The sequence below is a fragment of the Marmota monax genome, unplaced genomic scaffold (assembly GCF_021218885.2).
Source record: "Marmota monax isolate L192 unplaced genomic scaffold, Marmota_monax_Labrador192_F-V1.1 WCK01_AAM20220418_F8-fsc00047, whole genome shotgun sequence".
In the NCBI taxonomy this organism is placed as follows: Eukaryota; Metazoa; Chordata; class Mammalia; order Rodentia; family Sciuridae; genus Marmota; species Marmota monax.
Genome location: NW_026692072.1, coordinates 2,183,928 through 2,198,799, shown reverse-complemented (window position 1 = coordinate 2,198,799; position 14,872 = coordinate 2,183,928). Strand labels below are relative to the sequence as shown.

At 42.8% G+C, this 14,872-nt stretch overlaps 1 protein-coding gene across 3 annotated transcripts in view; it reads left to right on the top strand.

Annotated features, from left to right (window-relative positions):
* The window catches only part of Slc1a2 (solute carrier family 1 member 2), a 145,819-nt gene that overhangs the window by 117,643 nt on the left and 13,304 nt on the right, over window positions 1–14,872 (top strand). For all 3 annotated transcript variants that reach the window (XM_058583277.1, XM_046456075.2, XM_046456072.2), the window contains exons 9-10: window positions 710–844; window positions 14,525–14,756. In XM_058583277.1, coding sequence (XP_058439260.1) covers window positions 710–844; window positions 14,525–14,756 — 367 coding nt within the window. The remainder of the gene's footprint in view (window positions 1–709; window positions 845–14,524; window positions 14,757–14,872) is intronic.

Here is a 14,872-nt window from a genome sequence, read left to right as displayed (position 1 = left end):
AGACCCCCCTGGTGTCTAGACAGAGCACTTGAACCCTAGGTTAACCTCCCAGAGACAGACCTGGAAATGGCCTTGCTTGGAAAGAAGACAATGGGATATTTCGTAATGAAAGCTTTTCTTTATTCCATTATCGTTGCTTGGCACCTTCTTTCCGAATAATATATTTTCCAGCCCGTGGACAAGCATCCAGGCAACTGAAGCTTAATGTCATTTGAAATCTGTGATTTCTTCCCCTGATGTCCACTCAGTTGGGTCTGGATATTTCCTATTCTGAGTTCTCATGTTAACATTGGCAATGACCTTCTCAGACTCTTGCCACATAGTCCAAGCGACTCTGGTGCTTGTGGAGACATAAAGGCGTAAGCAGAAATGAATGCAGTTGTGTTCCCGTGGGAGGGTTAGGGTGATTTATTTTTCTTCCTTAATATTTCCTTGCCTGCTTTTAGAGCTATAGTTACCTTATTTGAGCCCTGTGATCGATTAGGCTAACTGGATACCATGATGAGAATAGGCTTTAATCCATAAACTTATAAGCTTCTATCACAGTTGAGCAGAATCCAAAAGAGACCCTAATTCCTCCTTTGGACTTCTGTGTTCCTCGGGGAGGAGAAGCGATTTTTTGGCTGGAGGAAAATTGGAATTGAAGATTTCCAGGGATGGTTTTGCCAAGACTCTTCTTCCCATGACCTGGCCTTCTCTGTTCTCACAGCCTCACGGCCACGTTGGCAAGTGTTGGTGCAGCCAGTATTCCCAGCGCCGGGCTGGTCACCATGCTCCTCATTCTGACAGCTGTGGGCCTGCCGACAGAAGACATCAGCCTGCTGGTGGCTGTGGACTGGCTGCTGTAAGTGCCTGCAGAGGGGCTTCTGCTGGGGGTTGTGAGTGCTGTCTTCCAGGGGTGGACAGGTGGCAAGGATACAATGGAGACTTTAGCTAATCCCATGGCACCCCCTCCTCCCTGGCTGCCTCCCCCCTTTCCTCTAACATTTACTGAGTGTCCACTTAGAAACCAGAGAAGAAAAAGAGGAAACTCTGAGGGCCTCACAATCTACTGGAGGAACCAGATAAACTGCAATACCAGGTTAAAAGTGAGTAGTAAGGAACAGACAAAAAAATCTCCAATCATGTATACAAAGCCAGATAGAAAGGAGCACATACCACATGATTCTATTTACATGAAGTTCTAGGAAAAGATGATATAATCTTAGCACTAAAAAGAGGTCAGGATTGTCTGAGTTTTGGGGTCGAGGTGTAGAGATGAACTGGGAAGGGGCACAAGGGAACCTAGGGAGTGATAAAAATATTCCATAGGCACAGATGTCTGCATTTGTCAAACCCACATCAAACCACACACTGAAAATGAGTATGTTCTATTGTATATAAATTACACCATAAAAACATATTAAAAATAGCACACACAAAAAAGCATAGTGGTGGAGAGAGACATCCATTCCAGTCTAGGATGCAGAGGCACAGTGGAGAAGGTCAGAAAATAGTGAAAATGGTTCCTGAATTTGAGTGCCCGCTCTGTGCTTGTATGTCCTCTTTTAACAATTGTGAAAGATTGGGGTTATTATTTTCATATTATAGACGAGGGAACTGAGGCTCAGAAAGGTAAAATAATTTGGAAATGAACAGAGATTTGACCTTAGGCGTACTGGGTTCTGGAGTCTGCCATGTTCTTGTTCATGGCCATATTCAAGCTTTAAAATGCAATGATAGCTGAGCTGAATCATACTTGACAGGTAGAAATTACCCAAGAATATGTAGTGGAGGGAAACAGAACATTCCAGTCAAGGCCAGCCTGTGCTGAGGTACAGAGGCTACTAACAGTGTACCTAGACTGTGAGGACCTATAAACGAGAAAGGCGAGGCAAGATGGACAGCCTTGAAGCTCTGCAGGGAAACTTGGACTTGACCTTGGACGTGTAGCCCAGCTACATTTCTGATGAAAGACGTTTTCTGGCCACGCTTGAAGGTAGACAAGTCTAGCCAGGTGGTCCCCAATAGGGAATTTGGAATGGACTTTCTCTATAGTCCATTTCTCACATCTGGGCACTGCTGCTCTGTGAGAAGTACTCTGATACCTCCTGTCCAGTTGTGGGGTTAAATGGTAGCGATGCCTTGGGTTTTAGTGTCAGAGGTGCAGAGTGACAAATGCTGGCACAGAGGTCTGAGGCTAAAGTGCCCACATTGGCTTTTTTGAACAGCCTTATACACCAGTGGCAATGGTCCTGACATTTATTTGCATGAATTTTAAGAGCCAGAAGCCACATTTTATGGATTCGAGTTTGTACTTCCTCCCTACTTCCATTCTCCCAAAGAGAGAAAAAAAAAAGCAAGAGACTGACAGGAAGAAGTACATCCAGGAAGGTAGAAGAAAGCCTGGTTTCTCCATAAAACGTGCCTGCTGGTGGTGCAGGCAGGGGGTTTACGTTAGAAGAAAGAAGGGGCTCTCAGGAGGAGTCATGTTATCTTCCTAACTGGCTCTTTCCTCATCAGAGAAATGGGTTGGAAATGGGAAGGTGAAGAGCAAACTAAATCATCTCAGGTCTGTGTCTGTGCAGCTCTCAGGAAGTGGGGGCTCCACCCTGCTAACTCGCCCTGTGTGGGCACCAAGGGGCAGACTTGCTCATGGTCTCCCTTCAGACAATGGCTGGAAGGTGCCCTTCCACCTTCCATTGTGATGCAGCTGACAGTCCATGGTGGGGTCTGGGTGGAAGGGTTGGGATGAAGGAGACAAAGAGTGGGGTCGGATTTAGGTGGGGAGGAGGCAAAAGAGAAATGAAGACCTTTGCAGTGGTTGCGGGGTTGAGCAGGAGCTCGGTACGTGTGTGCTGACCTTGACCACAGATGCTGTGTGGCCCTCAGGGTCTTTCCACACAGAAGACAGGGAAGCGCTCGGATTCCGCTCCCTTCTTCCATGACTTGCTGCTTCTTTACACCCTGGCCTCCTTGTCTGTTGAGTCCCTCTACTCATGTTGTCCTCCAAGGTCCCTTGCCTGTTGTGATTACTTTGCCTGGTCTCTTCTCGATCTTGTTTCTGAGGCCTGAAGTCCACCGGGAAGAGATTGATCTTTTATAAGGCTGCACCCCATCAGAATGCAAATGCCTTTGGGTTGAAAAACATTCAATAATATTTTCAAGAATGAGGAAAAGGAGCTGACATCCGGTGGGGACTGCAGTGCCTTTCCATCTGCTTTCATTTATTCCTTAAAGAGCTCCATGTTATATTTCACAGATGAGAAATGGGCAATCAGGAGGGTCAGTCTCTTGCAGAGGACCATGTGTGGCCAGGTCAGAGCCCTTTACCCCACCCAGGCTGTTTCCTCATTTGAATCAAGCAGTTTACTGGTGGAGAAGAGGACCACAGAGGTCCAGAGCTGGTGAGGCTAGGGAAGACATAACTACTAAGGTCCCTCGTGCTTTGGTTTGGATGGCTTCCAAAACTCATGTTGAAATTTAATTTTTATTGTATCATGCTGAAATTAAATTATATTCTCAGAATTAAGAGGTGGGAGCTTTACAAGTTGATTGGGCCACTAGAGGTGGGATTGGTGCCATTGTGAAAGGGTGACTTTAGCTCCCTTCTGTCTTTGCCCTTCCACCTGCCATCATGTGATGACGCAGCAAAGGGTCCCTGGCCAGATTCTGATGTCTTTATCTTTCTGTTCTCCAGAACTGTGAGAAAATAATTTCTGTTCTTCGTAATTACCCAGTCTCAGTAAGTGTTACAGCAGCATAAATGGACAGAACCATCCCTGGTTCTTCATCATAACCAAAGATTTTTTTGGTTTGACCTGTTTTCGCCTCCTTTCTCAGCATTAAAACAAAACAAGGAGCCTAAATGGGGACAAATGGGGCATGCTCAAGGCCTCACTTAGAACTCAAGTCCTCTGGCCCCAGTAGGTCTGACATTGTGGACCCTGTCTTGCTGGCAGGCATTTGCTCTCAGTTCTATTGGATGAGCGTGACTTCATGAAACATTCAAGACCCTGCCTACTTCTGACCTAAATGTTAGCAAATGGAACCGGAGGGCTGGGTCCTCTGGGATCACCTGATGCAGGTGATCACATGCTCACGCTTGCACAGAAAAGCAGGGCTGACACATGGGGGCAGAAGGGAGTTGGCTGAATAACAACTATAAAAAAAACTGACGATATATTTGGATTATCTATATTGAAGAAATCATAAGAGAAAACTATCCTCTTTTCAAACTAGAAAGAAAAGAGCACATGAAGAGCTCTTCTCTACTTCTGGGGTTCTGATCCCAGATGCGGGGAGAGGAAGGCATGTGGTTGAGGGAAAACAAGGCCAAGGGGCAGGAGACCTGGCTCTGAGCTCTGTACTTACCGTCTATGGGACTGGAGCAAATTTCTCACTCTCTGGGCCTCAGCTTTGCCGTGTACGAAATAAAACAATGACTTTGGCCTGAATGCAGGAATCTAAACCCAATATCTTCGGGTACCTTCTGGTTGTGAGTCCTGATGTTAAGATTCTGCTGGTGAAGGATGTTTGTATACAAATAAACATGAGTATTCCATTTAAGAAGGAAAGCAAAAGGGAGGGTTGGGGGTACTGGGAAGATAGGCATCTGAGCCCGTAGCTGGGTCAGGTCTGCTTTGAATTAGTAATGGTGCCACATTCTTTCTCACCAGCTAGAGGAGTTCTGGAAACGAGCTCTTAGGGTAGGCTCCATGGTGTTTGGGTGCTGGTCAATGTGTAGGTTGGGGTGGGTGTTGAGTTGAGGTGGGGGCAAGGGGGAGGCTGAGAGAGTTTCTCAGAAAAGTAGTTGGTAGAGGAAAAGCAAAGAAAAAGATGGGGGAATTTTTGTCCTCTTTAGGCAAAGTCTGTACGCTTTTATAACTCTAGCAATTTTTCAGTCTAAAACCAAACAAAGCTTCATGAAGTGACATTTAATGTGTCACAGTGCTTGCCAGCCGCTGGACACCAGCCAGCCTCATTACTGCCTGCGAAGCCCTGGATACTTTTCAATGGGCAGGCTTAGCTGATCTGTAAATGTCATGGTGAAATCCAAGATTCCAGAGCCCTGAAAAGTGCCCGAGTCCTAGAACAACAGATAGGCAGGACTGGTTAAAAGCAGAACCTTCCCCTGGATCAAGGAAGCCATTTGTGTGGGGGAAACCCTTGGCAGATATTTATAAGAGAGCTCACTGACACCCCCACTACAGAGACAGGATGGAGTAAAAACTTGGAGCCCATATTAGGGAGAGGTAGTAAGTAATTCGGTCTGGCTATAGGTTGAAAAGAAATCTAAACCCAATATCTTTGGGTGCCTTCTGGTTGGGAGTCCTGATGTTAAGATTCTGCTGGTGATGGATGTTTGTATACAAATAAACATGAGCATTCCATTTAAGAAGGAAAGAAAAAGGGAGGGTAGGGGATGCTGAGCCTCTCTTCCACACTCACATTTGATAGTGTTGGGGCAGGTACAGTTGAGATGGCCCACGAAGAGCCCTCATCCTGCAGGACAGACTCTGAAGCTCCTCTGAAGCCTCTCTGGAGGGAATAGAGTTTTGGTTCTCAAACTTGAGTGTGCACCAAAATCTGTTGCAGAATCTGTGTTGGGGCTCAGTAATTGTCACTTCTAACAAGTTCCCAGATGATGCCCATGATCAGTCCAGGGACCTCACTTCCAGAAGCAAGGAACTAGAGATCCTGATAAGAGTTCCTAAGAGTGGGCATATAAGCTCCTCTGCTCTTTTTTGAGAAAGTGTTCAAAGTTTCTGCTCCATTCAATAAAAATACCTCAAAAGGACACAGAATGCTAAGAGCTAATGTTCGATGAGTGTCCTTAACTGTTACACATTGCTCTAAGCACTTGACATGAATTTGTTTAAAAGTGATAGTACACAATTAGGCAGCTGATAGTATTGACTTATCCCAGTTTAGTGGATATTAAATGTGTGAACTTGGATTCAGACCCAGATGACCTGATTGGGTCACCCCCATGGCTTGGGGGTTCCAGGTCTGCCAATGTGCATTCGTACACACACAGACACACTCTCACACAACTGACTTAAACTCCACTCCATGCCTGATTGAAAAGAAAACTAATTCCCACATCTATCTTATCTTTGAAGATTCCAGGCCCGTCTGTTGATCTTAGTCTTTGATTTCAGCACATACACTGAATTCTCCTCATTTCTACCTCCTGCCTTATCTCTACTCTCTGTCCAACCTCACTGTGAAAGGTAACCCCTATCCCACTGAGTCCTTCCCCCTCCACTAATGTGTCCCTGCCTTGGGGCAGTACAACTACAGATCAAGGAGACAGAGTAGGGGGTAGCTCTATACAGCAAAATCATTTTTAACATATTACAAAAGAAATGTGTGTTCACAGAAAGGGGAGAGAGCAAATCTCTGGAGAGTGAGAAAATGAAAAAGTTTCCTGTACCTGCCATTGAATCTCAGCTGCTGATTCTCTGAAGTACTGTAGTCACCATTAATAATGTCATGTAGCACAGGAATTAAAATTTTAATATTAGGCATCCCTTTTCTTAAAATCAACAACAACAACAAACCTTTTTATGTTCCCAGCCTCTGAGCATCTCCCTGCCCTGTTTCCACCTTTCTTGGTCTCTCACTGTCTTGCTGGATCTCCGCGATCCCCATCTGTTTGGTTCTTCCCCCAGCTCTCTGGATGCCTCTCTTATTTTCAGTTGCAAAACAGTTTGGGCTGTCTGCATCTCCCTCCACCTCCAAGGTTATGCCCTTTTCACATCCAAAATTTCCAGCCAGACATCTTAATAAATAAAAATCAGTTCTCTAGTCTCTAGAGTTCCCAAAGTAAAAGTCCATCCCATCTTACTTCCTTCATATACCCATCTCCCAACTTTCCCCACACCATCCCGGGCCTGAAGGAACAGTCATTGGTTTCTACATCCTCAGATTCAACCAAGAGTGGACATAAAAAAAAAAAAAAGAAAAAAAAAACTGTATCCGACTGAACACATACAGTTGTTTTTCTTGCCATCACCCACTAAACAGTACAGCAAAACAACAGTCATAGCATTTCTGGTGTTTTAGTTACTCTAAGCAACCTAGAGATGATTTAAAGTATACGGAAGGATCTGTGTAGGTTATATGCAAACACCAAGCCATTTTGTGAAAGGAACTTTCACAAAGTTCCTCTATGAACATCTATGCATTGGAGATCCACGTGGAGTCCAAGAATCAATCTCCCACAGATCCTGAAAACTATAAAATATGGTCGCAGCTCAAAGAGTTTATAGTCTAGTACTGAAGTTAAAAAAAAAATCCCAAGAGATGTGGTCAAGAAATTCCAACAGCATATGCTAGTTGCTAAAAGAGGAGTGTGCATAAGATTTGGTTGGGGAATTAAGGAGGAAGTGATCTCATTTGCTTTTTACTTGAAGTAATAATAGTAACACGCTGAGCAGTTGATGGCTGGCACCTACTTTGTGCCACGTAAGCCTTTCATGCAGAGGGTTTGTGGAGCACCTCTCAGATGGTGATGATGATTGTTTTGTCCTGTGTCTGGAGCTGGGTATTGATTTCCACATTTTGCAAGTGAGAAACGTGAGTGGGAAAGGTTAAGTAACTCACCTTGATGGATCCAGGGTTGCAGCTCAGTCCGAGATCCAAAGTTCACACTCTTGACCCAAGGTCAGAGGGGAGTCTCCTTCCCTTCCTTAACCTCACATGGCTTTAGCCCTTTATTTTCCCCCAGGCCTGGGGTTTTAGGTGACCTCTCTGCCACACGGTACCCTCATGACAGTCCCTTAGCACCCTGCCTTCTGAGAGCAGGCACTGTAGTTTGTTTTCAGTAAGTTGAATCATATGAAACTGCCAATATTTGGCCTCTTTAGAATTACAAAAATGGCAATTTCTATGGTATGACCTAATACAAAGGATCAGAGGAATCATGTGCAAGCCAACCCCCTCAGCTCTGTTTTTCTTTGAGAAACAGGCTTTTCTGACAATCCCACTTCTTTCTTGCCAAAGGATTTAGACCAGGAGATAGAGAAGAAACAGAGCACCTTGGCAATTATTTTTCTTCCCATGAGCAGACCCAGTGACTGTGCAATCACTGTCAAGCCCCCCTTCCATCTTTGGTTCCTGGCAGCCCCCAAAGGACAGCTGTGTCATCTAGTGAGTCCACTAAATGCAAGATTCTTCTCTCACCTCTGTCTTCTTCTTGCAATCCAATCACACAGCATCCAGACCCAAAGACAGGGTCTATACCTCTATTTTTTTTTTTTTTAATCTGGACAACCTAAAAGTTGCTGAGGTCAACATAAAAGACACAGTTCCCTGAGAGGCCAGGGGTGATCATGAAGGAAAATGAAAGTACTTGCTTGTGGAGAAACTTTCCAGATGTGCACCATAAATTCCCACATCCTGCTTTGGACTTCCCCTGAGTTGGTCAGACATTCCCCTAGGTCCTCTGTGATGCTGTTTGTCAGTACATTCAGAAAGAAAGATCCAGACAGAGGAGCCACGATGGACCTCCTGGCCTGGGCATCCTGTGAATTTTCCCAGTATACTTTGTGGCAGAGAAACCTGGCCCTGACAGGGCTCTAATAGCATCGCGTAATCCAAATTTGCAAATTTGCATCTTGCTCTTCACCAGATCTCCTTTCGCTGTTGCCATTTCACTTAGACATCTGCATAAACTTACTGTTCACTCCCTCTCTTCCGTAGAGGTGGGACAGAGTCCTTCTGCCAAAGACATGACCATCATCCCCACTTTGGAGCCCATCCTCTCAAATCTCCCTAGGGGCCCAACTCTGTACATGATCCCCTCTTCTCTATACCTTTAGTTCCTCTTCCACCAATTCCTTCTCGTTAGAATTTAAACATGTTCAAATATTCCACATCTTAAAATAAAAGCAAACCAAAAATTCTTCGTCAAACATTCCTTCTCCTCATCTTCATAATAAATCTTCTGGAATAAAATGATTACGTATAATGTCCCCCAATTCTTCACTTCACGATTATTTACCTATAGTGAACCGACTTCTGTCCCTACCTCCATATAGAAACTGCCCTTAGCACATCAACAACAGGGGCATCTTTATGGCTGAAACCAAGAGACACTTCTCCTTGACCTCTAGGCAGTACTTGGCATTGTCCACGGCACCCTTCTTTTTAGAACATACTTCTTTTTATTCCTTTGCTCATTCCTTAAATGTCAGTTGCCCTCAGTGATCTAGTCTGCTGTGTCTGCTCTTCTCCCTCTACATTCTCTCTGAGGGTAAACCAACACTCCTGTGGCATTTATGGTTAAGTCTATATAATGATCCTAATTTATGTCCTGCATCCCAGGTGTGTCTGGTGACCATCAGTATATATTCCTAGTCACCTGTGGTACATCACCTCTTGACTAAGTCACACGCACCACGCTCAATGTGTTCAAACTGAAATGAGAACCCTTCCCACCCCAGTTGGTCATGCCCCCAATGCTTGACTGTTCTTCTTCTGTATTCCTTACAACCAACTAGTCCTCTCAAGTTCTTTAATTCTATATCCTAAATCTCCATCTAATTCATCTGTCTGTATACCTACTACATCCTCATTAACTGGTCCCTCTCTCAGTCTAGTCCTTATTTAGCCCATAAACATGATCTTTCCCTTAAATGGCTCCTAACTACACTTTGGGTAAAGTCCTAGCTGTCTGAATTTGACTCTTAAGGCCATTTGTGACTTAAGTTAATTCTTATTTTCTGCTTCTTTTACTCTATTCAGCCATCTTGAATTCTTTGGAGTGCTCCTTTCTCTTAGATTTCATGTTTATTTCTCGTCTCTCCAAAGCTCTATTTTTTGGACTCATCCTTTGGGCCCAACTCAAGATATGTCTACTGGAATCTTTTCCTGTGCCCCATGTGTAATAGAGTATCCCACCTCTATAACCCTATAGCCCTCAGTACTCATTCCTATTAAAACATTGATTTCACTCTCATGTGGAAGACAAGAAAGTGAGGTTCTTGGGAAAAAGGAAGGATTGGCAGGGTCTTGTTTTATTCTTTGCTGTCCTGAACACCCTGCACACACTAATATGCTCATTGGCATCTGTTGAAGGAATGAATTCATTAACAAACAAACTCAGCAAGTATTGGTGTTGATGGTTTCTTCTTTTTACTTAGCTATTGAGAGAATGTTTGCAGAATGTTAAAAAGAATGTTTGCAGGTTCATGGGTTCTTGCAACCTGTAATGAGTACTTCAGACATACTGAGTGTTTCTCTGATCATATTGAACCCTCACAGCCTCCTGTGAGGTTGGGAATAGCTTCATTCCCTACTTCCCGCTCAGGTGAGAAGTGATTTTCTCAGGTGTGTCAGAAGATGTGGGCTAAGGCTCCAACCCCAGGTCCAGGGCCCTTTCTATTTTGATTTTGGCAGCTACATCAGTCTGCTTTAATTCTACTCAACTCTGTCTTCCATCCATTCCTGTCCTGATGGCTGTTTCCAAGAACTGATGGAATTAAAGACAGATGACTGTACAACCGTGGGAAAGCTCATCCAGAAATCCTATTCCAAAAACTTGACTCAGTGGCTGCTTTAGGTGAGAAGAAATCTGGTGTCAAAAGTTAAGGGTTGAAGAAACAGGAGTCTGTGAACTTTTGAGTGAATGTGCCTTTATTAAACAGAGAAGTCATGAACTTTGAGCTTAGTATTTTATGCTGTTGTCCACATAATGGTGAATGGGGGTTATACACAAAGGGAAAGGAGCCAGGATATATTGAGTATAAACTCTGGGTCATGAACTGACTTTATCTTTCCCAAATCCTATGAAATAGATATTCGGGCTGTATGAGGAAAATTCTGGCTGAGCAAGTGTTTTAGCCCATTCAGGGTGCTGTAACAGTATGCCATGAAATAGGTGGCTTATAAGTAAGGGAGGTTATTTCTCACCATTCTGAAAGCTGAGCAGTCCAAGACGGAGGAACTGGCAAATGCCGTGTCTTGTAGAGCTCGCTTTCTCGCAGATAGTTATGTTCTCACTGTAATCTCACATGGTCTATGGGGAAAGGGATCTCTGATGGGCATATTTTATAAAGGCATTAATCCCATTCTTGAGGGCCCCACCCTCATGAATTTATCATCTCCCAAAGGCTTCTCCTGCTAATACTATCATTATGGGGACTAGGTTCAATATATAACTTTTGGAGGGATGTAGATATTTGGACGATAGCAGCAAATCATCCAAATCACATGGTTATTAAGTGACTGAGCTAGATTCAAAATCAGGGCTGTGTATCTATGAGTTTCTTTGCAACATGTGTCAGGCAGTGGATTCTGGAATCATACTGTGTGTGTTAAATTTGGCTCTATGAGTTTCCTATGACTGGCACTTTGGGAAGCCACTTGATCTCCTCAGAATTCACTTTTTTTCATGTATTAAATGTGAATAACAGGACCTCCTATGTTTTTGTAGTTATGTTAAGTATGATTTAAGGTACTATCAGTAAAGTATATTCCTATACCTGGTCAGTGTGACATAATCATCGTCATCATCTTAGTCATTATTACCCCATTACCTCTTGCCCATCTATTCTCCAATAAAGCAGGTACTCCTGGATCATGGGATCGATGGGTACTCAGAGAGTTGTTTTTGAAGACTTTATCATTCTTTGGAATTTAACATTTGGTCAAAGGTACCGGACACTTGCCAAGGAGGAATTCAATATCTCTTATCTGAAATATTTGGGACCATAAGTGTTTCAGAGTTCAGTTTTTTTTTTTTTTATTTTTAAATAGTTGCCCTATACACAATGAGATATCTTTGGGATGGACCCCAAGTCAAAAGACCAAATTCATTTGTTTCATGTAACATGCACACATACATGCACACACACGTATGTCTATATCAGATGAAGGTGATTTTATACAATATTTTTAGTGAACCTACATTTTTTTTTTCTGTGACCTGTCACATGAGGTGATGTGTGAAATGTTCCACTTATGGCATCATATTGGTACTCAAAACTTTTGGATTTGGGGGCATTTCCGATTTTTGGATTATAGGGTTCACTACTTCCTCAGCAGACCACACTAGATGATGGCCAGATAACACAACAAGTTAGTTGGGAGAGCTGTCAGAGTGCCGCAGTCTGGCTGGGCACAAAATCACGAGCCACTCAAGCAGGAACAAACTTTATTTTTTGAAACTGCCTCCAATGTCCGGTATGCGCCCGGGAAGATCACACACGGCGTTCTCCCGGAACCGCCAGAGGAAGTTCCTCCCTCGGAACTCCCTCCTACTGTACTTCCCCAACCAAAGGGAACGCTCCAGGAGTCCAATATCCATATGAATGCAAATCTTAACATAATCATATCATCTCAATGGCTAGCTGGCGTCACCTTTCAACCAAAAATGCCATGCATCATATACTTGGCTCTTAGCATCAGAGGAATTTGCCTATAAGTGAAGTTAGTGTTTTTAGGGGGAGATAGCAGCTTAGCCAGGTATGTTTGGATGTTCTACCAAGGAACTACCAAAAATACATTTGAATTTACCTGATAAAATTTAGAGTAATATTGAAAGTACACATATGTTAAATAATGTCTTTTGGGTCCAGACTAAATGGAAGTCTAAACACTTTGCTATGTTATTTGATCTTCACAAGAACCCTTTTTATTTGGCTGTACTGGTTATTCAGTTTTATAGCTGAGACAACTACAGCTCACAAATGCTAACATGACCAGGGTTGCCCAACATGGAAGGGGCAAATATAGCATTTGAATCCAAGTCAGTCTGCCTCTAGAATCCATGCTTTTTTCTTTTTCTTACTTTGTTCTTTCGAATTTTATTTTAAACTGATACATCAAAACAGAATCATACATATTAACAAGGTAACTAATATTTCAATACACGTATGCACGTTACATGTTTAAATCAGGTTAAAGATATCTGTCTCATTAAAAATTAATCATTTCTTTATGGTGAAAACTTCCAAATCCTTTCCTCTAGCTTTTTGAAATGTGCAATACATTGCTGCTTGCATAGCCACCTATAGTGCACAAGTACACGAGAGCTTCATATTCCTCCCGTCACCATGCATTTCTTAACTACTGTCATATATTGCTCCTCATACCCTTGTACTGGGGCTTCCTAGTAATCTACTTCAAGTGTTGATTTGGTGGATTACCTCAAGACCTTGTCTTCATTTATATACAGACTTTATCACCCTCAGGCAGATTCTCCAGAGCAGAAGAAGGCAAGAACATTCCAAGATGGAGAGATGCTCCTGAGAGTTCAGAGTCAACCCTGATTTTGCCCCCACCCCATGGGCAGCATCTTCCTGCTTGAAATCAGGACAGCTGGTTTATACTTTTCAAACAACTGGCTTTCAAGGGAGCCAGGATAGACTTCTCAAAGTACAGCTTTATTATTATTCTTTCCTGGATGTAGGTTTGAGCACAGGAAATAGAATTTATTTTATACCTGTGTTCCAAGAAAAAAAAAAACACTAAAGTTTACACTTTGCTTGGAACTAATCATAGTACTCATTATTTGAATGGAAGGCTAGAATGTCCTGAACTAAGAATTTCTCAGCAGCATCTTTACCTAATTTCCTTTCTTTTATTTTTTTGTGTTGTTTACTTATTTACAAACTTGCTTAGTAGTTTTCCAGAATCCTTCTCTTTAGGACTTTGAATACCTAGTAAACATGCTAAAAGGATTTTTCACAATTATTTGGTTCATACTTACAGATGGGAGGACATTACTTACTCTTAGAAACTCACTTAACCTTCCTGGCATGGATCTCCTAAGAGGAAGAGTTGTATATCAACCATCGTATATTTCAAGTTAGAATCTGCAACACATGACTAGAAGAAGGGCATTCTTAGTACTTTATGGTTCCAGAAACAGTATGGAAGATTCATTTTTTTTTAGGTTAATAGAAAAAAGAAGATACACTATTTTTATTTTTCTGGGGCACACAGGCACAACCCATATTTGAGAAAATTGTGGCTGGTTTCCTATCCAACAGCAATCTCTGCAGGGTTGGGGGGTGGCAAGCTGGGGGAAAGGGCAGGCTTAGTTTACACCCTTAAAAAAAAAGATGGGTTTTCTATTACGGAAAAGTTCACAGCTCCTTAGTTGTTTTTAGTAGAATTAATAAAACAAAATCAGCAGAGGTAGTATGGAATCCTTGAAGAACAGTTTGAAAGGATACAATGTCGGGCACAATTAGGTGTGTCTGGAGCCTAGATACCAGTTTTGAGACCGGGACACATTTCTCTCTAATTCTTTCTTCTCCTCTTTTCCTTGGCTGTTTCTTATTGGTTCTTTACCATTCATTGGGCATTTTTTGCTAAGCACTTTACCTACGGTATTTCATTTAGTTCTCACACAAGCCTATAAGAGAAGTGGAAATCAAGGTCCATAAAGGTTAAATAAGTTGGCCCCGTCAGACAGAGGGAAAAGGTGGAGTCAGAACTCAACCCCAAATCTCTCTTGCTCTAGACCTTGACCTTTCAACCATCACATCACAATGCTTCCTCATTAAACTTCTTCTGTTCTTTATCCCAGGGACAGGATGAGAACTTCAGTCAATGTCGTGGGTGACTCTTTTGGGGCAGGGATTGTCTATCACCTCTCCAAGTCTGAGCTGGATACAATTGACTCCCAACACCGAGTGCATGAAGACATTGAAATGACCAAGACTCAGTCCATTTACGATGACATGAAGAACCACAGGGAAAGCAACTCTAATCAATGTGTCTATGCCGCACACAACTCTGTCATAGTAGATGAGTGCAAGGTACCTTTTTCATTCCTGGATATCGAGACTTGTATATAGTAGTGCATGCTCGACTTCTTTAAAGAACAAAAAACCCCTGCATCCATTACTGACATGTTTTGTTTTTTTTTTTAAAA